This window comes from Mizuhopecten yessoensis, unplaced genomic scaffold (genome assembly GCF_002113885.1).
Source record: "Mizuhopecten yessoensis strain PY_sf001 unplaced genomic scaffold, ASM211388v2 scaffold10185, whole genome shotgun sequence".
Lineage (NCBI taxonomy): Eukaryota > Metazoa > Mollusca > Bivalvia > Pectinida > Pectinidae > Mizuhopecten > Mizuhopecten yessoensis.
In genome coordinates, this window is record NW_018408421.1 from 856,416 (window position 1) to 882,911 (window position 26,496).

The 26,496-nt window shown below is 37.2% G+C and overlaps 2 protein-coding genes across 2 annotated transcripts in view; one reads left to right on the top strand and one right to left on the bottom strand.

Annotated features, from left to right (window-relative positions):
• The first annotated feature begins 608 nt into the window (after positions 1–608).
• LOC110459687 (alpha-amylase) lies at positions 609–13,421 on the top strand. The gene is made up of 8 exons (XM_021512055.1): positions 609–716; positions 4,871–5,007; positions 5,181–5,326; positions 7,857–8,497; positions 8,800–8,908; positions 9,696–9,783; positions 10,752–11,082; positions 13,243–13,421. Exons 1-8 carry the CDS (start codon positions 677–679, stop codon positions 13,278–13,280), a joined length of 1,530 nt encoding a protein of 509 aa, XP_021367730.1. The 5' UTR covers positions 609–676; the 3' UTR covers positions 13,281–13,421.
• A 3,353-nt stretch (positions 13,422–16,774) lies between these two features.
• Positions 16,775–26,496, bottom strand: part of LOC110459689 (acetylcholinesterase-like) — a 22,249-nt gene continuing 12,527 nt past the window's right edge. Inside the window, exons 9-11 of the mRNA XM_021512059.1 lie at positions 26,154–26,316; positions 24,629–24,810; positions 16,775–19,869 (exon numbers count right to left, since the gene is read on the bottom strand). Coding sequence (XP_021367734.1) covers positions 19,724–19,869; positions 24,629–24,810; positions 26,154–26,316 — 491 coding nt within the window. The 3' untranslated portion in view covers positions 16,775–19,723. The remainder of the gene's footprint in view (positions 19,870–24,628; positions 24,811–26,153; positions 26,317–26,496) is intronic.

The window sequence follows — 26,496 nt, forward strand, 5'->3', positions numbered from 1 at the left end:
AAAAAAATACGTCGTATGCGTTTTGGTCCTACAATTTGACTACATGTACTTGAAAAGGTAACCCCGGTACCTCTTTTATTTTGCACAATTAAATTGAATATTTTCCTACGCGATCACGATTGCGTCCCAGTATTTGCATTGTATGTGAGTCGTCAGCGTTCGATACCTGTCACAGAAAGCAGGATATTTGGATCAGGCCCTTAAATATCAATCAATTGTGACACCGCAATGATGTAAGTAACGTAAACAATATATACGGACGGGGGATGTTACTGTCAAGAAAAGGAATTAAATTAGTGGAAAAAAATAATCGGCTAGCAATTCCTTTCCATTTTACACGTCCTTAAATGACCTTAGCTGTTAATAGTAGGCTACACCCAATAAAACTAAACTTAACCTTCGTAATTTCTGGTTTAGAAAAATTCGATCTGTAGTGTGTGTCCAACTCTCGATTTTAGCAATTTTCCTGGTGGGAAATATCGGTAAGATGACCGGCATACTTCACGTTAAAGGCTCCAAGTCAATGCGGACAAGTCTTATGTTCTAGACATTAGAATGACACGACCTCAGTCCTAATTTTCAACCTCATTCCATTTCTTATCTATCAACAAAGCTCCTACATTTAAAGAGGAGCTCCTGAGCGGTTTTGTTATTGTGTTTCACAGCGACCAACGAAATGCTTTCATTGTTCTTATTGTCGAGTTTAGTAACTGTCGGTAAGTGAGTAAACCAGACAAATTATGCTCTTGTTCATGCTGGTCATTATAATACATAAATGATTGTTTTAAAAAGTTTGCTTATCTGTAAATTGCGACAAGGTATTTGATTTGAAATAATTCTTTATAAAAAAAAAAAAAAATCTTTTAATAAATAATAGATATGTTGCTCGTTTATATATATATTATATGATTTTTTTTAATGACGGTAATGGCAAAATTATGTTAAAGCATGGAATGGTTTTGATTTACAAAGACATATTCTTTTTCATTAATATGTTTACATTTTGTAAATTAATATCCGTGTTGTCAACTATCATTCAGTTTAATTAACAGTATGGAACATTCAATAGTATGTCAGGTAAAATAGAAATAAATAATGTCGCAGCAGAGTCAACACACCAGGTTAAAGATTCGAAATGGAATATTGTTAATAACAAAACGTACAGCAGTTATGTACATGTAAGTATAATGTTGCATTTTTCTTATTTTTATAATTCATGAAAAGGTACTTAATCCTATTTCTTAAAGTCAAACTAATGTCTCTACCATATTAATCAGAGTAATGATGGCTTATCTTTATCTTGCTCCAAATCAGTTTTCTACATGACTGACGTTATGTAGGTCATGGCGACTTCCGGTTAAAATTACGATCTTAGATATATGTTATAGCCAGTGAATGTATATGACCGGGTTTAAATAATAATAATAATAATAATAATAATATACACGTTTATATCGCGCCTTATATAATTTGTAAAATTCCTCTAACGCGCTTTACATCATATGGATAATAGTAATTAGTTATAATTGTGAATCGAAACAAAAACAAAGGCTTACAATCACTTTTATACATTTAACAAGCAATGTGCATATACTTGAACAAATAAAAGGGTGGTCTTTTCAAAGATTCTAAAATGCAGACGTGAAGAGGTGAGTTTTGATGTTCTTCTTGAATTTGACCAGGGTATGTTACTTTTCATAGCAGATGGTAAGCTATTCCACAGCGTGGCCGAAACCCTCCCAGAGCACCGGTTTCCATAGGTCAAAGTACGAGAGTCCGACCGCAGTTATCGTGACCGCTGTTACAGGGTAACACACTCCTGTAGGTACTGGGGAGCTGTTCCATTCAGTACCTTGTATGTATACACCAAAATTTTGTACTGCGACCTGTATCGTACAGGTAATCAGTGTAATGAATATAGTACAGGTGTGATGTGCTCTCTCTTTCGAGTACGAGTAACCAGCCGTGCTGCAATGTTCTGGACTCTCTGCAGACGACTAGTTAGGTTGTCAGATATACCACAGAGCAGGGCATTACCATAATCCAACCGAGAGGTAACAAGTGAATGCACCAAAATAGTGCATGCATCTGCAGTTATAAACTACCGGATACAGCCGATGTTCCTGATCTGGTAGTAACAGGATTTAGCAATAGCGTTCACTTGTTTTGTGTTTCGCCATGTTCAGTGAACTATTAAAGTATACCCCTAGGTTTGTAACAGCTGGGGCATTCTCAATATTTCTGGTACCGACCTTGAGCTGGAGAGCCATTGTTTGCTGACACTTTGGGGAAAAGACAATTAGTTCCTGTGGTTTGATGCAGAAGCTATGTCATTATGTACATGTAGGAGGGCCGTCTCGGTAGAGTGTCCCATGCGGTAGGCCGACTGCAGGTTTTCATTGAGACTGTTTGCATGGAGATGAGCCTCTAAACGCCGGGACACAACCTTCTCGAAGATCTTAGACAGAAAAGGCAGATTTGATACTGGGCGGTAGTTCTTCAACACCTTGTTCATTCCATGCGCCTTGAAACACAATCGACCTTTTGACTCAGCCAATGATTTGTTCATGATTGAAGTAATCAAAGGAAGCAGTGCTTCAAGACAATGCTTCAATAGGTCTGTAGGCTGTGGATCAAGTCACATGACTTCGATTGCGAGGTCATGATAATATTGCGCAACTCGTCCTGGGTTGTTGGTAAGAGCTTTGCCAATGGTTCCCCATCAAATTTAATGTCAGCAGTCAGGACAGAGATATCATTGTCAGCAGAAAAGTTCACTTCAGCAGTATTTTTCCTGATCGAGCTGATTTTATTCAGAATGTAATCACTGAACTTGTTTGACAAGTATTTTTCAGAATTACAGATTTAGGGTCAGACATTGTTTAAGTGCCGCTTGTAGGCCATTAATGCATTTTCATTTCGATAAACCTGGTTTTTTCCATAATGATATTTAATCAGCAAAACAACTGTAAGATACTTTATAGTGCATGAATAAGTATTGCTCCTGGTTTTTTCTAGTGTTAAAAGAATCACAAATGAATATTGACATATACTTAAAGCATATATACATTTTGTATCTTCGCTATATAGAAAGTGTTCAGGTAAATACTATACAAATAAGAAGTCCTTTATCTATGTGTGTGTATAGAATGACATATGGTATTAACAGCTAGGTCGTCTGGTCCCTAGAGTCTAAACTACTGACGTTAATGTGTGACTTTTCACACCACTAAATTAGGTCAATGTTTTCGTCTTCGTGACATTAGATAATTACACTCCTCCTAAAACAGCAGCTGTCTTTCCGAATCACGTGTATCACACATAGCAAGGATTCCCTCTACGATAGACTGCGTACCAGCCCCTAATTTTTATGAAAAAAATCTCAGCAGCATTTTTCTACTAGTTTATCTCCCCCTAGTTTAGAAATCTAGAATCAGATATCCAATTGATCAAATTTATAAGAGTTGATTTTTTTTTCTCTAATAAATTGCATATCTATACAAGGTTCTAGAGACGAGGGGCAGTCTACTGAGGAAACCCTAAGTCTATGAAATTGCCATGAGACGTGGTTAACCCTATGCCAATACACTGTGATCGTTAACTTAACAAATGTACGTAGGACTGGATCTAACAAAGTGCATCACCAGTCATCCAATACGCGTACTCCAGCAGTTTAAAAGTACGCCATGGTCAAAGATGCCGAAAGCATCAGAGAAGCCCAGCAAAACAAGCGCTGTTCATCACTTATTAGGCCTAGCGGCCGATTTCAGGTTGTCAGATTATGTAGAAGAACATTAGACACTGGGACATCATCTCCTCCAAGATACTACACAAGCTTATCTCTACTAATAAGTTGTTCTTAAACGTCTCGTTGTCTTATGTAGACTTCTTAAACAGTTGTCTTATTTAGCTTTTACGAAACAACTTGAACCTTTGACTCAGACGCTCGCCTGTTCATAATTGAGATGTTCAAAGGAAGCAGTGTTTTAAGACATTGTACAGCTCGCATGACGTTTATTTTGATTTGGTGATAAATAATTCGTAAACTCGTCATTGGTTGTTTATGTGCGCTGTGTTAGTGGTTCAACATCAATATGGATGTTAGCAGTGCCTACGACAACATTATCAGCAGTAGGGTTTCCACGGCAACATCGTGCCGGATTGTGCTGATTCCATTTGGAAAGCTATCGCTTAACCTCTTGAACTAGACTGTTTCATATGACCAACAAGAGGATTTCATCTTTCTGACCCATAAGGCCTTTGCAGAGCTTTTCATTGTGCCGGGGAGCATTTTGGTCTCACTGAAAGTGCCTTTTTCTGACTCGCGGTATGTTTCTCCGTTAGTCCTTCAATAACAGATACATACGCTGCAACAATACCAAGAATGAAGATGACTAGCTGTTTTTTATGATTTTTCACGCGATATTTTCAGAAGCAGACCTCATACCTTGTACTATCTTGTTTGTCACAATTAATTGTGGCTTGGTTTGTAATATAATCTCCATATCAGTTCCCATTAACTGATTGACCCCTGAAATTTCATAATGAACTATTCCAACCTTTGAATTGGAAGAGTTCAAATGTGTCTTCAGGGGTAAATGAGTTAATGTCACTGAGGACACGGATCTTCCATTGAAATTTCTCCGTGAACTTCGAAGTTATGTTCCTTATGAAGACCACATGCAGTGAATCGGCATAGGTATGGGTAGTTTCCATCCCATACTCTATCATACCCCGAGTGTCTAGTCATATGCTGTTTTTATATTTCAGCCATAACGTGATATCACAGTATCATCATCTTTTGTTTGTTATTTTCAGTCCCAAACAGGTCCACGCATTATAATTACATATATTATCTGTAATCTTTCAGCCCTTGCGGGTACGTACAGTAACCCTACCTGCGCTCCCGGTCGCAATACGATTGTGCACCTGTTCGAGTGGAAGTGGTCGGACATAGCACAGGAGTGTGAACGGTTTCTGGGGCCGAACGGTTTCTGTGGCGTCCAGGTAATCCTTTTCATCGTTTTTTACTGATTCTGATTTCGGTGAGCTTGCTTTCTTTTAGCTGTTAATTTTCAAGAAATGAGCCAGTCGGTATGTTTCGGTGTTGATTGGTTACTTAGTTAGAATTGTAATGATGTTTATTTATGATATAAGCCAATGCTTTATATCTTTTTCAGATATCGCCACCTAATGAAAACCGTTTGGTCAGTAACAGACCATGGTGGGAAAGGTACCAGCCTGTCAGCTATAAACTGATCACGAGGAGTGGTAACGAGGATCAACTCAGGGACATGGTCAACAGGTGCAACAAGGTCAACGTCAGGTAGGTCAACACTTACAACAAGGTCAACGTCAGTAGGTCAACAATTACATCAAGGTCAACGTCCGGTAGGTCAACAATTACAACAAGGTAAACGTTAGGTAGGTCAACAATTACAACAAGGTCAACGTCCGGTAAGTCAACAATTACAACAAGGTAAATGTCAGCAGGTCAACAATTACATCAAGGTCAACGTCAGGTAGGTCAACAATTACATCAAGGTCAACGTCAGGTAGGTCAACAATTATGTCTTTGTCAACGTCGGGTAGGTCAACAAGTACAGCAAGGTCAACGTCAGGTAGGTCAACAATTACAACAAGGTCAACGTTAGGTAGCTCAACAATTACAACAAGGTCAACGTCACTAGGTCAACAAGTACATCTAGGTCAACGTAAGTAGGTCAACTATTACAACAAGGTCAACGTCAGTAGGTCAACAAGTACATGTAGGTCAACGTCAGTAGGTCAACAAGTACATCTAGGTCAAATCTAGGTCAACGTCAGTAGGTCAACTATTACAACAAGGTCAACGTCAGTAGGTCAACACTTACAACAAGGTCAACGTCAGGTAGGTCAACAATTACATCAAGGTCAACATCAGGTAGGTCAACAATAACAACAAGGTCAACGTCAGTAGGTCAACAATTACATCAAGGTCAACGTCAGGTAGGTCAACAATTACAACAAGGTCAACGTCAGTAGGTCAACAAGTACAGCTAGTTCAACGTCGGTCAGTAAATTAATTACAACAAGGTCAACGTCAGGTAGGTCAACAATTACATCAAGGTCAACGTCAGGTAGGTCAACAATTACAACAAGATCAACGTCCGGTAGGTAAACAAGTACAGCTATATCAACGTCAGTAGGTCAACAAGTACAGCTAGGTCAACGTCGGTCAGTGCATCAATTACATCAAGGTCAACGTCAGGTAGGTCAACAATTACAGCAAGGTCAACGTCAGGTAGGTCAAAAATTATGTCTTTGTCAACGTCGGGTAGGTCAACAAGTACAGCTAGGTCAACGTCGGTCAGTGCATTAATTACATCAAGGTCAACGTCAGTAGGTCAACAATTACATCTAGGTCAACGTCAGGTAGGTCAACAATTACAACAAGGTCAACGTCCGGTAGGTCAACAAGTACAGCTATGTCAACGCCAGTAGGTCAACAAGTACAGCAAGGTCAACGTCAGGTAGGTCAACAACTACAGCTATGTCAACGTCAGTAGGTCAACAATTACATCTAGGTCAACGTCAGGTAGGTCAACAATTACAACAAGGTCAACGTCCGGTAGGTCAACAATTACAGCAAGGTCAACGTCAGGTAGGTCAACAATAACACCAAGGTCAACGTCAGTAGGTCAACAATTACAGCAAGGTCAACGTCAGGTAGGTCAACAATTACAACAAGGTCAACGTCCGGTAGGTCAACAAGTACAGCTATGTCAACGTCAGTAGGTCAACAAGTACAGCAAGGTCAACGTCAGGTAGGTCAACAAGTACAGCTATGTCAACGTCAGTAGGTCAACAATTACATCTAGGTCAACGTCAGGTAGGTCAACAATTACAACAAGGTCACCGTTAGGTAGGTCAACAATTACAACAAGGTCAACGTCCGGTAGGTCAACACTTACAACAAAGTCAACGTCCGGTAGGTCAACAATTACATCAAGGTCAACGTCAGGTAGGTCAACAATTACAACAAGGTCACCGTTAGGTAGGTCAACAATTACAACAAGGTCAACGTCAGGTAGGTCAACAATTACAACTAGGTCAACGTCAGGTAGGTCAACAATTACAACAAGGTCAACGTCAGGTAGGTCAACAATTACAACAAGGTCAACGTCCGGTAGGTCAACAATTACAGCAAGGTCAACGTCAGGTAGGTCAACAATTACAACAAGGTCACCGTTAGGTAGGTCAACAATTACAACAAGGTCAACGTCAGGTAGGTCAACAATTACAACAAGGTCAACGTCAGGTAGGTCAACAATTACAACAAGGTCAACGTGAGGTGGGTCTACAAGTACATCTAGGTCAACGTCCGGTAGGTCAACAGATCAAACAAGGTCATTATCAGGTAGACCAACATGTGTCAGATAAATACCCAAGCATATGTTCGATTAGACTCTCTTGGTCCGAAGGATTGCCTGTATTGTCAAAATATCTAGTTAGAAGCAACACAAGGTCAAGCTCACCATATTCAGTATAAATGTAGATAGTGTGGCTCTTTGGACTGAAGTGATGTGCCCCCAAATTGAGGAATTTTGGGTGTAAACCATATGTCACATACACACACATTGGGCATGAAGAAATTAATACATCCATGCTGACAGAACTGGTTCTATGGTCCTGCCATGCTCCAGGATATTTAGTCCATGAGTCGCAACATTGAAATAGTTAAAACAACTCGACCCCGATTTTATGTTAGCTTTTAAGACCCCTTGGTATCTTGCTGTACATGAATATTCATGTAAATCTATCACAATTACCTTACCATAATAGAGAATGTTCATTTACATGTATGTATACTGCAGAATATACGCGGATGCCGTTATCAACCACATGACGGGAGTAGGTGGGTCCGGCACGGGGACAGCGGGATCCCACTGGGACGGAGACAGCCTGTCGTATCCCGGGGTTCCATTCTCTGCCTGGGACTTCAACTCTGGAAGCGAGTGCCACAGCAGCGATATGAACATTCACGACTACAACAACGCCGAGGAAGTCCGCAACTGTCGCCTGGTCAGTCTCGCTGACCTGAAACTCAGCAAGAACTACGTCCGGGATGAAATTGCTGGCTACATGAACCATCTAATCAACATTGGCGTGGCTGGGTTCCGAGTAGACGCCGCCAAACATATGTGGCCCGGAGATCTCAGATCGTTGTTCGGAAAACTTACTAATCTAAACTCGGGGGTATTCGGTTCGGGAGTGAAACCGTTTATCTTCCAGGAAGTGATTGATATGGGTTCGGAGCCGATTAGTGCATCCGAATACATAGGGATCGGGCGAGTTACGAACTTTATTTTCGGCGCGAAACTTGGACAGGTTTTTCGAAATGAAAACAAGGCGAGCTATCTTCACAACTGGGGTGAGGCTTGGAATATGCCCAACTCTAATGACGTCGTTGTGTTTATTGATAACCATGACAACCAGAGAGGACACGGAGGAGGAGGTAAGATTGCCCGGATGGTGCTAATACAGCCAATAGCCTTGAAATAATCATAGTATTGTATGTAACTCTGTCAATATCAATCGTTGTGCTAAGGGATGGAAAATATTGTAGAAAACTAGAAAATGTCTGTAAGACATAAATGCCACATTACCATGTGAAATTAGTTTCAGTGTTTGATGTTCGAAAAATACTTACAACCACTTTGATCACGGGACAGGACAGGACGGGACAGGACGGGACGGACTCGGGCCGCATAATTATCCAATTAACAAATTAATTTCTTTTTACTATTCTCTCACTAGGTGGTCCAATAACCCACTTCGAGCCACGCCCATACAAACTCGCCACCACCTTCATGTTGGCCCATCCATACGGGTTCACGCGCCTCATGAGCAGCTACAACTTTGACAGGTACATATGGTTACCATACAAATACACAGTTGTATGCACATCAAAAACCCTCAAATGTACTTTTTAATTTGTATTTATTGTGTCTGGTCCTAGAGGTGGTGTGAAATGCTGTAAGGTTTGAAAAATATTGAATTTGACGAGGTTTTTTTCGACTCAGATAAACCATAGGTTTTCAACAAGACTGCCTAATATCGCTACTGCTTAAATATTTATCTTAATAACAACACTTTTTTATCCACAGCGCTTCTAGATTTCAATCATTTCCCGTGGGGGTATGGGGCAGCCATCCCCCGCCCCTAAGATGGCTAGTTGATATGCCTTGAATGAACGTCGTTTACAGTCTTGGAACGCGCCAGATATATATATATATTGCTATTGTTTGAGGGTAACATAGCCTTTTGTTTCCCTTAGATTAATCACGCTCCTTTAGGACAAAGTCAGAGGGCAGTTAAACTGATCAGGAAAAAACATGTTATATTTAAAAGAAAGCTACAGCAACAGTAAATAAAAGATTACCGTTCCAGCGAGAAAATGTCCAGGTTAAATATTGCGGTACTACTTTAGCTTTTCTAACAGCTTTCCATTCAATATTATACTAAAAACTACAGAAATTCTAAACATTTCACGGAGTTCGATTGTATAGTGCACTGCTCAAAATGCACCGCTTTATTGGTGCAGTGAAGGGAACTATCTCCAGGGTGATAACAACCAACTTGCAAAAAAACACAAAACAGTATAAAAACAGATGGGACATCCATACTTGTATGAAATCGACATTTGTTTGTAGGTCAAATACTGACCAGGGCCCCCCTCATCACGGTGACACAATCAATGACGTCACCATTAACGGTGATCAAACGTGTGGTAACGGATGGGTAAGTTATCTATATGTTCTCAATTACTTACGGATACCAACTACAACCAGTGCCTACAATCACAATAGGTACCTATTGCTACACAACATCATTCCGACAGTGATAGGCATTCGTCTTCGAGCCCTGTATATTGCTTTATACTATCATACTTTGTATACCGTTCATGTTGAATACGAGTTCGATAAGGTAAGGTCGTATGCGAGAATGGAAATAATTATGTGTGGCAGATTAAATTGTACGTAGTATTACGATCGCCTTCTAGCTTCGCGCTAGAGGGAATTGATATCGCGAAAAATTTGCATCAAGCAGAAAAATAATCTTCACAGTAACAAGCTAAGCTGACCGTGCTTTGTCTTAAGATGTTTCATCTTGGTCCTCGTCAATAAGACCGATGCAGGGTTAACAGAAGTCCCGTGTGTATATATATTTAAGCTCAGTGGAAGAAAGTCCGACTAGGAAGTCATGGGTTGCGGGTTCGATCCACGGTTGTATAGGAATGTTGAAATTACAGTTTATGCATGCTGTGACAATAAATTCTGTAAAAGGGCAAGATCAGCATGATAGCAGAGACGTATAATACGTCTCTGATGTAGCAACCAAAGTTTTGAGACAGAATAAAGATTTACAAAGTAAACAATAGAAGAAAGGTCGGAGCTGTAAAAACGGTTGGTCTTATATATACTTTGCCCTCTTTATCATAACGTAAAACAGGGTCTTTGTAAACGACAGAAGAAAGGTCGGAGCTGTGAAAATGGTTGGTCTTATATATACTTTGCCCTCTTTATCATAACGTAAAACAGGGTCTTTGTAAACGGCAGAAAAAAGGTCGGAGCTGTGAAAATGGTTGGTCTTATATATACTTTGCCTTCTTTATCATAACGTAAAACAGGGTCTTGTACATTGCCTTCACTCTGCCTTCACTCCGCCTTCACTCTGCCCGTCTGCACTACTTTGCTAATATTTTCCAGACATGTGAACATCGATGGAGACAAATGTACAACATGGTGGCGTTCAGGAACGTCGTCATGGGACAGAACCTGCAACACTGGTGGGATAACGGTAACTACCAGATCGCCTTCGGTAGGGGCAACAAGGGATTCATCGTTATGAATATGGACAGTCACAGCTTGGATCAAACACTGCAGACCGGCCTTCCAGCAGGCACTTACTGTGACGTCATTTCCGGCAACTATGATGGTTCAAGTTGCTCCGGGAATGAGATCCAAGTTGGAAACGATGGCAACGCACATTTCAGTATCGGCAATACCAGTGATAACCCTATGATTGCCATTCATGTTGGTGAGTAAATTCGATATCTGATACATACATGTATATTGAATACATATGATGTGAACCGTAAAAAGTTTTATAGTTGAAGGTTGCTTAGTGCATTAAAACATTTATTACATTTTGCCAGTGAAATATCGGATTTTCTCTTACCCTGGACAGGTGTATCCGCATTTTTACCGGTGTGTGATTTCCTTGTCTCACCCAAGGGTTGAGACGGGGGGATTCCCATGTTACTAACAATGGCATGACGTCTCTTTAACAATACAATGACGTCACGTCAACAATCCATCAACGTCACGTCAACCCTGAATTTAGCATGTAACGTTATCATTACATTGTGCATATGATACACAATGAAAGAACAGGGTAAGAGAAAAAGAATCATTCACCCCCTTGTGGGTGAGATAGTGGAATCTCATCCCTCGGAGAAAGATTCTTTAGTTGCCAAACACTCGGCAAAGCCTCGTGTTTGGCAACTTAAGAATCCTCCCCCTCGGGTTGAGATTCTCCTATCTCACCCCCAAGGTGGTGAAAGATTCTATTACTCTCAACTTGATAAAACTGATATCTTTCACACTGTGACAAATATCAAAAGTGATATTTTATGTGAAAATATCACTTTTTGGTATTGAACAATCATAACGGTATCTTCTATTCGCTGCATTCAAAGGCAACGATTTTTTGTTCAGATTCAAATGAAGCCACGGTAGAATAAGTGGTTGTTATGGTAAATGTTTGGTACACACATTTAAGTATTTACATAAATATACAATTAATAACATTTTTATAAGCAATCATACCAGAAAATAGCTTGTGATGCTAAAATAGCTCATGTGGCTTATATTTTAATATTTTTCACTCGTGCTGCGCACTCGTGAAAAATATCAAATTATTAGCCACACTCGTGAAATATATTTGTCAATAAAAGATTACATATTATGTGGTTTTCATTAAATGCAGGTTCAAAATTTCTAAAAATATGATTCATGATAATAAGTACAATACCATAATATTTTTATATTTGAACATTATTTATCAATAAAATAATGGGGGCAACCATGGCCAGGTGGTTAAGGTGTCTGACCGTCTACGTCTACAAGCCGTCCACCAATGGGTCACGGGTTCGAGGCCAACGTGGGGAGGTCGCCAGGTGCTTCGGTTACACTGGTTTCCCTCCACCACCAAAGGCTGGTACATCCTTAAACGACCATAGCTGTTCATAGCAAAATAAAGACAATGATGTTGATAATGTTATTGAACAAATCCAGAGTTGGTAGAATACAGTATCATCACGGTTTTTTTCTTAAACGAGATATGTTAACAATTCATGTATATCGTAGATAACTCTTTGCTATAGTACAGTAATTGGACAAGAAATTATATGTCAATAAACTAAAAGTACCGTCCACGTGTCTACCTTCAAACCTCAAAATGATATAATATTTGTTAAAAACAAATATACAACTTATGCTTGGTTCGTTCGGCATGGTTTTTCAGTGAGGTAGCACTCTAAAGTTGGCATCAGATCAGCGCTATAACAAGGAGGCGCATACATCAACATACCCTACCTCCAGCACACATACATGTATGCACAAACACGCAAACATTACACACGTGGAGGTACGTCCTAAATGACCTTAGCTGTTAATAATAATAATAATAATATTCAACATTTGATATAGCGCCCTATATAGCTAACATAAACCACTATAAAGCGTAAAGCGCTTTACAGTACATAGATATACAATTAATACAATTAGCATATACATTAATCAATACAATGTTTGAGGAATTCGCAGGGGCTGCTTTATTAGGCGCTAATTACTAGTCCTATTCCACATGCCTAAGATCTCCCTATGTGTGCATGCCTGCGTGTGTACTGGAAATGTAATGTGTTCTGTTTGTGGTGGGACCGTGCTTCCAACGCCATCATTTATAGTGCCACCTCACTTGAATGCTACAGCACAGATACCGACTCATCCATCCCAGACAAATTTATACTCCATCTGGGTTGTTGGAGTTGTGTGGGCAGGAGAAAAACACTTTCTCTGAAGATCGAACCCCGGCCGGCTGCGTGGAAGGCGGAGTGTTAACCACTCGACCAATCCGCCCACAATAGGACGCTAAACCCTCTAAAACCTTAACCTAATGGTTTTGTTTCTATTCCAGGTGCAAAGAAAGGTCAAGCTAAACGAGTTACCACGTGACAACATCCCAGACGCACTACCATTGACGTACCAGTATAGTCCAATCCATACCAGTTCAGTGATCATGTGTCTCGTAGCTAATTCTGTCTTAATTTGACTCTTTGACTATTACTGTACCTGTTTGTTCAAATACATTTGTTTATAAAAAAAATGTGTCTGTCGTTCTACATGTGTTGTACGGTCGTGAATGGTCCAAGTCTTGTAAACTTACCATTCAAAGAAAGAGGAAACCTAGCACTATAAAGTCGGCATCAGATCCGAGCTATGCCAATGTGGCAGATACACCAACATATCCTACCTCCGGCACACAGACACCCAAGCACGCACACACAACGCACATGGAGGCACGTCCGTAAATGACCTTAGCTATCGATTGGGCGTTAAAGAAATTAAGTCCAAATCCACTTCGACGGAGCCACACATTTCCACCTGAATACAGTTAAATTTAGCCAAATAAGATGAAAATCAATATAGCAAAGATAAGACATTATGTAACAAAAATATACATAGATATTCAACAATGTTATTACAATTAAGTGTTCCTACACCACTTTGTGTTGCCTTAGTTTTGAGATTCGCCTTATCATTTTATTTATTGACATAATGGGAAGTTTAGAGATACACAAAAGTAACAACAGATTTGCAGATTATCCTAGTTTTGGAATGTCACAAAAATAGTCGATCCTATAGCGAAATGACCTATCGACAACTCTGAAGCTAAACATAAAAACCAAAAGAACGTTATACAAAGGTTAGCTTTTACTCGAAAGAGAGGTCCCTAAGGGAGTTTTACTAGGAACACGAAGAAAAGACAAAAATCTTATGTAAAATGGTCGTTGTTGAAATAACTCCAGAGGTATGAAAGTTGTCTAATATCTCAACCTTAAAATGATCCGAACACTCCTATTGGATTCATACAAAGATCAAAGTTGATAGTTCGACGCCTTTACGACACTGCTTGTGGACTAATTTAGATGGCGTTCAGTTATAGATGAGGAAGATAATAAATCTGTTTTCTTCTCGTACCGAAGGTGAACAATTTCAACAGTAGGTCTGCCCTCGTATTCTTTTGATTGAACACTCTAAATGCAGGCTATACTACGTTGGATAATAGGGGGTTAGTATTTGAAAGAAAGTTTGCAATCGGTACCACACCAATGTGAAAGACTTGGTCACTCAATCAGAATGTGATGCTATTTAAGAGGAAATATCTATTGCTCCAGAGATGGGAAATGGCATTGGGATATTGACATTGGGCTCACCATTGTCAAAACAGGGACTTATTAGAGTGAAATGTATATGCATGTAGACTCAAACAATGTCGCTGACTCTTGAGACACAAACATATATAGCACATATAGAAAGACTTTCAAAGGCAGTCGGAGAAATGTCAAGCGGCACTTAAAGGCACGTGTAGACATGCTGAAACGAGGGTCTCGCAAACAACTCTGGTTAATAAATTCACAACGAAACGGATATTTAAAACTCGCTCAAGTTTTGTAAAAAGAATCGTCGCCAAGTACAGTTTTACCATACCCATTATCGAGCAACCCATAATTAAATGGTCGACAAAGCCACAGCGATAATGGCTATATCTGACCGGACCCACAAACACGCTGACTAGACTGCTACAAGAGCTGTTCTAGAGGAATAAACATGCATCTTTTGCTGCATCGACGTCAGCCGCCATGAACACCTAGGTTTAATCACGACACGTTCTCAAAGAGAGAACACGGGTAATGGCAATTGAACTGCAAAACATGCTAATGAGTATCATACAATAATGGAGTCACACCACACCAAGAATATTTCTGATGAGATCATATGCGTCTCTAAATACATCGTGTTGGAAGTTTTGTTCTGTCCCTGTCCTATGTCACAACCCTCACGTTCACTACACCCTTGGTATTGCCATGACAACATCGAATTGATCCCGGGTGAAAAATGACCAACTGATAGGCTGGTTGGTTGGTTGGATGACAGGTTTATCGCCTACATGACTCCAACCATGCGGGTTTCATCTCTGATATTTGTCCCTTGAATAGTACACTGGGGCAACACCCAACTCCAGAGCTTGTCAATTTTACCGTTACGCTCCCGCGAGATTTGGTCATGACATATTCTAATGGTGCAGAGAACGTGGCTAAGCTTAACTCCTGGAAAGGTTTGTTATTGTTGATTCAAGTGCTAAATCTGGTTGTGTGACTCTAATTCACTAACAGGCAGCAACATGAGTAAGCTTATATATGTAATGTCATTCATTTTACAATATTAACATTTGCATGGCATTGTCACTATATAGCCTCTTTGAAAGCTATGTCGTTGATAGGACTTTAATTACCATGCAGCACCAGACACAATTCTTTGCGTATTAATACAACACTGACCGGAACTACAATATCCAATGTAAATAAACATGACCTCTGTTGAATTATCGCTGTGCATTGTGAGACTTGACAATGTAATTGTAAATTTACGTTCAGAAGAAAAAAGAAAATACAAAAAAATACTTTTATTACATCAAAAACAAGACCAAGGTCTGCAATATCGTACAAAATGCACATCGTTTGAAATCACCATGCCGGCAATGGAAACTAGCTTTAAACGATGCCACATCAGCAATTTAGGAACAGTATATTATACGTCCATTATACGTCCCTTAATTGAATGACACCGCTTTGCAAGCATTATGTTGTTTGTTTGCAAAGCTGTGTCATTCAAATAGATCATAAATACCAAACAAAAACAGTTCAATGGATAAATGGTTCACGCATATCTTAACCACGATGTACATGTAACCATCTACATGTACCCAGAACTCCAGTCATAAATCCAGTTACAACAAGCAAAACAAAACTGATGGTTTAATTTTATTGTCTCTTTGCGATGACATTGAGTTCGGGAAATAAAAATATGAATATAAAACCCTCTCTCTCTCTCTCTCTCTCTCTCTCTCACACACACACACACACACACACACACACACATATTGAAACATTTTATTCTTAGGTACTTCTGTAATTTTATTGATCATTAACAATTCAGTTTATTAAAACAGACCCTGCATAAAACCTCTACATAATTCATATAGTACAGTACACAGGCCATTGACCAGCCTTATTATTTGTGTGTGACAGTTGTTTTATAACCATTACATGGTGCTGTTAAGTATAATGTTCATATTACAATAAAGTAGATGTATATTTCAACAATTTAGATACTTAAAGTTTACCCAGATAGTTAAAAGAAGCAAAGCTTTGTACACTGCCTAATTATTGCATTGTTCCATATTAATAACAGGTAAAAAAAAAATGTTTACAGTAATCTATAACATAATTCAAATTTAGAAATTCCCTTTTTGTTGACATATTGGTTTATTATAGGGTGTATTCCGTCTTTGCATATTGCAGAGTTATCTTCTCTTGAGAACAGGTATTGATTGTTACGTCACTTGTTTAAGAGAGTAACGTCATCAATTTTTGAGAAAACGACGTAATTTTCTCACACAAACCAATGACATAACAATCAATACCTGCTCCATAGAGAAGATAACTCTGCAATATGCAAAGAGGGAATATTTCAACACGAAGAAATAGTACGTAAATCCTAATGCAGCAAATACAAATCTAAACAACAACCACGCTGAGTAAAAACTAGTGGGTAACAATCTTTAGTATCAGCTCCATACAGTTTGCAGGACAATCCGAACATGAAATAAGGGAGAAGGGCAGGGAGACTGTGATAGAGTCCCAGGGACTGTCTACTGGCTATAAAGGGTGATGGAAACAATTAAACATTTATAGAAATCTAAGGACTACAGAGAGTAGTGACCAGTCTAGTGCATCTAGTCTACAGCATATCTGTGGGGGACCAGTTACAGTTATTAATGAAATATAGTGACAAATGGCCAGTCGGAGTATGATATATATATAAACAGAATGGCAGAAACGTATCAAACACATTTAAAGAGGTCAAGTGACCATTTGATAGCGTTAGATAGCTTAGGGCACCAATAACAGCTTTATATCATATACATTTTTGTAAGGACCAATAGCCAGTCTAGGGGATACTGTATACCAGGAACGTTTTGCCCAACCAAATATTCACTCTTTGCCGATAAAACTATTTTTTGTCTAGTGTTTATTTCGCCCTTTACATGTAACTACTTTATATTGTATGTCGTGTACTTATAGCCGCTGTCCTAGTAAATTCACATTCATTGAGGAGGGCGAAAAAAGGCGAAAGATACATTGCCTCAAAAAATTCCCAGTATACAGTATTATTTAGAGGGACAATTGTAAGTTATCTTGTGAAACCTAGACACTGGCTGCTGCTCTAATAGATACATTATGTATATACAAACTGATGGTCACCAATGATACCTATTTAATAATTCTTCAATAGTAAAAATAACGTTTTTAAAACTTCAATTTTGCACCAAATATCGAAATGAATGGTATGATAAAAAAGATTATGATGTATGTTTTGCCAACAATACTGTCACAATGTTTGGAATGCTGCTGTCATAAAATGTCTATTTACAATGAAAACCTTTGTACAGTGTAGTCACGCATTCAAGTAAGTCACATTTGTACAACAATTTAATTTTTCATATGATATGTAGTTTATGTCAGTAAGAAAAGTCAATCGCAGTTCAAATACCTTGTGAAAATGTATACAATTACACAATTATATCATTGTTCTCTTACTGAACCAGCAATTTTATAAAACACATATTTAACAATGAATTGAAATATTTCTTTTTTCAGTTTCATTTGCCCCATTTTTCTAGAACTTCTAAATTATCTATTAGTGATTCAATCTTAGAATAATATCTTAAAAATCACCTATAACTGCAGTTCATTAATGTACCTAAAGGTACACATAATTGCCTTTAAATACACCTGCAGTTTATTTATAGCGGGTATATATCATACTATTTGTTCATGGATTAGAAATCACCACCTTATGTCATATTCTAAATTAAACACTCATTCACCCCCAAAGTCCCATTGTAACCTCACCAAATCAATGACTGGACAAGTCCACTTTAGATATGCAGGGGTGAATGAGTTAAACAAATGTGAAAGAGTATAAGAGATATTCCACAATATGTGACAAACTAATTCATAGACAGATTAAACGCGACCCCTATTCCCTCAGATATTACCAGTCGGGGACGACTAAAGCTGTTAGTGGGAGATCTATGATACACAAGAAAAATACATACACAACTGCTACTGAGGGTTGATGACATTTTAAATACAATGTGGGTTGATGACATTTTAAATACAAAAACTGCAAGCAACCTATATCTAATTAGAAAATCAGAATTTTTTCCTACATCCCTAAAGAAGCAAGCAAAATTAACATCATCAATTTCTTTTCGTAAAGTGCATTTAAGCAACACAGGAATCAATATACGTACACTTGAAAACGATAAAAATCTTTGATAATGAAGTTATTATACTGCAACCATTTATGGTCATGATTGAAATATACAAAAGGACATGGCACAATCACTACATCAATATTTATATCAGAATCAAACATTCAACCATATAAAAATAGAGGTATACAAATTGTAATTATATACATGTATATAAACATTGCAGTTAAATGTTTCCTTGACATTTACAGATTATGCCAAATATGGAAAAATCAATCAACCACCTCACCTTGCAAATTTTACAAATTAAATTTCTCCTCAAGATGTAAGAAAACAAAAGAAAAAACACATATTGAACCAACTTAAATAAAACATGAGTAAAATGCATTGTCTAATTTTTCATTTTTGCGTTTAAAATATGTCAGAATCACTCTTAAAAATATGTTCTTATCATTATTAAAAGAAGAATTATTTGAGAATGTTTTTTACCAACCAAACATCTTCACATCAGTTTACAGCCAAATTTATATAAATAAAATCTCTAATGAAAAAATGGGGTTAATTTCAAAATGTGTCTGGATATTTTCTTGTTAGGAAAAATTCATTAAATCAGTGTTGTATAGTTTAGTTCAACATGGCAACATTTGTGTTAGCGTCATCTCCATTACCAATTAGTTATAATCACTATTTGTAAAAGATCTTTTCCCAGGTTCTTTAAATTTGTGTGTATCAGGTTACCTTGAATATTTCAGGTTTTATTATATAATCAGTATCAGTTATTGGAACAAATTTATATTTTTCTCCCTTTCACTACATATTTAGCATATTAAGCAATAATTAAAAAGTACATTCATCCCATACAATTAACTATCAAATTGCACCTGAGATATATTACATTGATTTTTATTTCAGGGTGAAGATTTTCATAAAACTGAGAGTGTTCTCACAATTGACCATACCTGATAGTGTTATCACAAACTATACATAGAATAAAAGGCCGTCAACATGAAATATTGTGAAATTTTCATATATGGAATCTAAGACTAAGTTTCAGTCAGTAGTCTTTTGGCCGTCTGCGATACAACACAATACACATGGCCAGAATGATGATGATCAGAAGACCAGCCGCTGCCGTAAGTGACCAGGTGGCGGTCTGGAACTCCGCCTTAGCAGCCTCCCGTGGTATTGTGGTCGTGATAACTGTCAACGGTAAGAAAAGGCATTTACTAACCGTGCATCATGGGATTTTGTTTGAATGTATCCATATTTGTAACATCATCAATGTGAAAAGATACATTTTAATCCTAAATACAGTAAGTACTAACTGTATATCGGGAAATTTTCACTTCAGTGTAATTTTTGCCTTTTTCGCCCTCCATTATCATGGCAAATTTATCATTACAGCGAATATTTGTAAACAACATATTATGCATTGTTATTAAATGAAAGGTAAATTAAGTATTAGGCAAAAATCAATTTAACCAACGAAAAGAGAAAATTTGACAGGGCAAACACTTCCTAGTATGCAGTATTACATAAAATGTACAGCAAAACCAGGATATAATGTCCCTTGTTTCATTTACCACCTTGTTTATAGCCAACATATTTCTTGTATTCTTAAAAATGCCTTTATAGGCTTCCCTCAATTCATTGCAAAACACCTTTATAATGCCATTCATTTTAGACAAATGGTGGCAGTATAATGAGGTTTTACTGTACATGTTTGTTCGCTATAAATTAGCAATTTACAAAACTAGTGTCACCTACACCAAAACCAAGGCAGTATTCGTTTATTGCAATCCAAACATGTCGGACCAGAGTCGTGTGTTTATGGAATAAGGTCGGCCCTAATAATTTGATGCTGCTTTCAGGCGAGCCATGACATTAAGCCTTGCAAGGTCTTGCATAAACATTTGCAGGTCCACCAGGATTTATAGCCAATCAAAGTACTGAAAGTACTGAAAGCTAAGGCAAAAGATATATATATTATTTTTGGAATGGAGAACAAAATAAAGACGAAGTTCCCATCAAATTGTACAGAAGGAGTTACTGTTAATTTGTTATGAATCAAAGTTTTATGTAAAAGTGTACCACTGTGAAGTTATTCTTCTTGTGTGTACAGTATATCTTTATAGGTTTGTCAGAAGAGTGGTACCAAGTTTCCTCTAGAATATATCATTTTAAACCTTTGGATAATTAATTTGCATAGGAATTTGGAATTGCTTCCCTTTGTCCATACAATGTATTTCATAGAACATTAAAAACTGAAACTGGCATTTACCCCTTTGACCAATACCTGATTATTTTAAACCATTGAATAGATTATGCACAGATTGTGAACATCTTTGAACTTTGCCTTTGTTGTTGAATAAGATATCAACCCTTGCCTTATCTAACAAAGTTACTTGGCATAAAACCATTGACCAATCAGAGTACAGTATGCTAATTAATTAGGCATGGATTTCACTCAACTTTGAACTTATCGTCTAAGTTTGTATATTGATCAATATATATTCAAGCAAGTTATCTTGTAAAGTGTGCACATCGACCAGGGTTGGCATGCTTTTTAATACGTGTGAATTTTGTTCAAGTTTCAATTTTGCATCAGTCAGTGTATATTGTTACAGAACAATATTTATAAGGATGTTTACTTGCCGAAACTAAATTGTGGATAAGCAAGTGGATTACTGCTACCCATAAATTTACAAGTCTCTCAATAATTTTGAAAAACTTTTAAATAAAGTGTTTTACATATTCACTGCAGTGAAAAGGTCTCTTCTTATGAAAAATGGAACTATTTTGAATCTGTGTTCCCATGAACAAATAATATAAAAAGCACTCTAATTCAATATGATACATTGTTGTATGTTTCAATATTGAATAAGATAAACAAAATATAAACATACATACTCACACACACACACAAGATTAGGAGAGTTACATTATTTTCCCTCTATTTCCATTGCATAAATTCTTCACAAAGAAAACAACAACTTTATAGCATATGTTCAGCTTTATCATCTTCATAGGCTAGCATTTGAAATAAGATGCACATATTAATTTCAAATACATTTCAAAAGAGTACTGCAAATGTACCAGCTAGAACACATACTATGTTATTACAGTTGTCATGATTGTTGGTTTCAGAACTGATAGCATTGTGCAACAAATGTTGACAACAGGACTTATTGAAAGTTGAGGTTGCTTGTGTATATGCAAACAGGTAGTGCATGATTTAATGTTGAGAATGATGGATCAAGGTTTATAAAATTTGGTTTGAATACTTAGTTAGGAATGCACTGACAATTTCTCTGTCACATGTACATGAACAGGTTGTGAAGCTGTAGCCTTCACCTTGACTGAATGAAATTGACCTTAAAACTGTCTTGAACAATTGATGTATGAAATTTAGAAATGAAGTTTCAAGAAATATGGTTGAAAACTTAAGAAATAATTGCTTTCATTGACATTGATACAATCTTGTGTGCTATCCCTCTCATATATCACACAAGATTTAATATCAAATGTTGGACACAGTAAAATCGAGCGAAGTTAACAAATATCAAGTTACATATTATAACTTTTATTTTATTTTATTGATATTGATCATAAGCATTGTTAAAAGTACAATGTATACCAGGGATCTTACATTTCTTTTACTACTTAACATTTGCGTTGACTTTTAATTCATTGGACAAAAACTAAAAGGAAGCCATGACCAGTATTTCTATCTTTAAAAACATACTTTTAATTTTTTTTCCAATTTGCTCCCACCACCCATAGTGTTATATTGATCAAAACAAACGTTGTTTCCAACATTTGTGCCCTTAGTCAGTAGTGGGTGTTCAATCACATTCATCAGGGTTTCAGCATCAAGTAGGGGCTGTTCAATCACATTCATCAGGCTTTCAGCATCAATATTCACAGATTCAATCTGTTCCAAGTAAAGATCACTGACTTCTCCATTAAGGAAAAGTTTGCGAGGAAAGCATTTGAACTACATTTGAACTATTCGCTGATGGAAGGATCTGTGGACTCGGCTTTCATGTGTCTGAGAGAAAATGATTTAGTCAGAGGTTCCTCCTCTATAAAGTAACTGACAGATTTCAAAATGTCATGTCACTGTTGGTATAGTTCTTGCAGCCTTTTGAAAAAGTTCATGAAGTCCTCAAAGGTATGAGAGAGTTGGTACAGTTCCTATTTCTCATCCTCCTTTCTCCCATCAATAACCATCCCTGTCTGTTGTAATATTGATTGCTTTCCCCCCCTAAAATAGAACATAGTTACCATATAATTTCTGCACCAGCAATAATGTTTAGAGATGATATTCAAACAAATAGGAGGCATAGCAATATGAGCTTGTATAGTGAGAAATAAGGCATTAAAGCTGAGGAGTTCATTAAAATGTTTCAAAAACATTTCAATAAGTCAATCTCTTTGGTAGCAGAACTAAATATAAACAAAATGTACATTAAATTCAACTTATAACAGCACATCATATGGGGGCTTAAGACATCTAATTCCTTAGGTGGTAAAACATGTGTACATAAAAAGGTACCAGTAAAAACAAAACAAAATTAGTTTAAACACACGCACTTAGATATTCACGGTTTTCATTAATACAAAAGATGAAGCAGAACATCACTCTCCCCTGGTTGTTTCCATAAAGAAGAAATTAACCAGGAAACATGGAGATGTCCATTGCACTCCTTTATTTTGCTTACAATGTGCAAATGTGCCTACTATGTGCTAATAAGCTTTCCATGTTATGGTTTTGTTTTTTATGTGCTGTATGCAAATGTTCTAAATGTGCTTAAATTACCATGTGCTGATGTGCTTACCGTGTTCAATGTGCCTATTAAGTGCTTTCCAAGTGATAAACTCTTTTTCTGAGCTTACAGTATACTACATGTACATACATGTTTTTATTTTATTTTTCCATGTTGTAATATTTTGGTCTCTGTTATTATACTCATGTTTTGTCTTTGTAGCTTATGTTGTATGTTTTGCAAAATGGACGTAAAATATATATTTTTGTATCTTGTACGTGCTCAAGGATTTTATCTGTAGTTTTTGGGACTATATATAGAAAAACTTTACCCCAGTATGAGGAATTGTTTTACACATTTATCATAAAACAAGTTATGTTCAGATTTCAGACAGAAGATACTCTAAAATTGTACAACTCAGAAAAGGTTGAAAAATATTTATAGTTCATTTTTTTCTGCTTAGAAATATTTAATCTCTAAATTACAAATGATAACTGTTTTAACAGGTCTAGTTTCCGAATTGGAAACCAAACCCTGTCTGACCTATAAATGATCATTATATAAGGCCAATTAAAAGTTTAAAACAAATATTGAGTTTATGCTAACCCCACAGATACTGGACACACTAATAGTAATATGATGTGTATAAACTATGATATATTATACACACTATACTTATTGGTGTGTTCGACACCAGTGTGGTTAACCAGACTTATCTCAGATTTGTGTTCTACAATACCCTTAAGTTTTTATATGCACTGTTAAAGTCAGAACTCCTGCTCTATATTAGCGCAGTAAAGATATTTTTCAAATTAACAATAAAATGCCTAGCTAATACATACCTACCCTATTTTTTTCTGATAGTAGAAACACAAGTAATTTGTTTGGCCTAATGTTTCTGTCATTTCATAATATTTAGAACTACTATACTTGTTTAAGTTTCCAAAACATCAAGTAGTATAACAATTGAAACTTCAATGAAAGCCAACATCACAATGAATCTAATAATACAATGTTTATAACATGNTTATGAATATCTGAGCTCATTAACTAAAGTAATACCAATAGCTGGCGGCTAACGCCTTAGCTAAAAATGTTACATTTAACAACAAACTGGTAGAACCGGATACGTTAGAGAGGCTCAGATAACAACATATATTAGCCTCACTAAACCTGTTAACAATACTTACAATAGGGTCGTATGGCGATCTGAGGGAAGTACTTTCGCCAAAAGCCATAATCCTTCTGTCGGTAGTTGGTTAGGTTGCGTGAAAAGTTGCCAATACACAAATAGCTGTGATTGTATAGGTTATACTCGCCCCATGTCACTCCACGGAAAAATTTTAAGTCGAAGATCCTTGGAGTTGGGTCTCTGTATAAATGTAATAATATCACTTTATTATCATTGTAAATGTTCTTCAATGCATCGTAATGTAGGAATCAAGTTAACTTATATAAAACCAAAGAAATCTATAAAGACATGAAGTGAAAGTAGATACATAAAGTAATAATATAGATATATGGCTATCTTGTTTAATATCTGCTCTAAATTTGACTCTTAAGACAAATTTGGTATACAAATGCTGTGGACAATAACAGTGACACTTACTATAACTATTTTTCCATTAGTGCCCAGTGAATAATGAATGACTAACATAAATGCATACGATAGTACTTTACTAAACATTTTAACATACAAGAGGCCCATGGGCCTTAACAGTCACCCGAGTTCTGATATATTTATACAGAGTTGATTTTTGTTTTTAAAACATGAACAGAAGTATTATTCAAAGTGACAAAAAACAATAAAACAATCTTATTCAGTATCTAGCATACAGATTTAAGACTGAAAAGTATTTGAAACTAGCACCTCTGATTCTAAACAAGGAAAATGAAGAATTATTAGCACACCGACTCCTTTGAGCCCCATCCTACAGCCCTTGGGGGTAGGGCTGGCTCAAAATGTTCAAAGTATCAAACTGTCAACTCAAGGTTATAATTCCAATCAAGTTATTAACATGTAATATTTTTTGGCCCCGCTCTCAGGCCCCTGGGGGCTGGGGACCATATTATTCACTATTTGTGTTGACCTTCGGCCATGGAAGGTTTCTGAAAAATTTCATTGAAATTGGTTCAGGGGTTTTGGAGAAGAAGTCGAAAATGTAAATTGTTTACGTATGCACGACGGACGACGGACAAAAGGCGATCGCAATAGGTCACTTGAGACTTTGTCTCAGGTGACCTAAAAATATATAACCTTTAGTCAATTTACAACAATTAAGGAAGAAATTATTTCAAAACATATTTATCACTCTTGTTGGCCCGGATGCTTGTTCACAACGGGTCTTAACCCTTCCACCCCTATGTAACTTTAGTAGACTCTACCATGCATTGATCTGGGTGAGTCCATTATGGTCTACAGTGGTAAAAGGGTTAATGTCGGAAGAAACCAGAGTACCCATAGAAAACCCAATCTATCAGGCAGCTGCTAGGTGACCCCATTCCTTTTCATGTCATCGGGGAATTGAAATCTGGCCTCCTTGGTAAATGACGAGAGTGTGACCCACTTCACTACCAGATCACCCAAATACATGTCATGAGTATCTCAAGCTTGAACTAGCAGCGTGCCCTGTCATTATCAAGGAGGTATATGACAATGTTAAATCCATCTTCATTAATATCTTAAATATCAGCTAACACAAACTTTGTACTTACCCACTGGAGGAGAAATTTGTCCAAAGACTGATCATATATTCGCTGACGTTCCTGTCTGCGTAGTCATAACGTTGTCGTGGATACAGACCAAAAAGATCAGAGTAGGTTTTGTTGAAATAGGGAAACCCAAATACATACTGTAATTCCTGTCCATGGGAGACACCTACAGAAAGTTGACAAAGTGCACATGTAATAGACAAAGTGCACATGTAATAGACAAAGTTCACATGTAAAAGACAAAGTGCACATGTAATAGACAAAGTACACATGTAATAGACAAAGTGCACATGTAATAGACAAAGTGCACATGTAATAGACAAAGTGCACATGTAATAGACAAAGT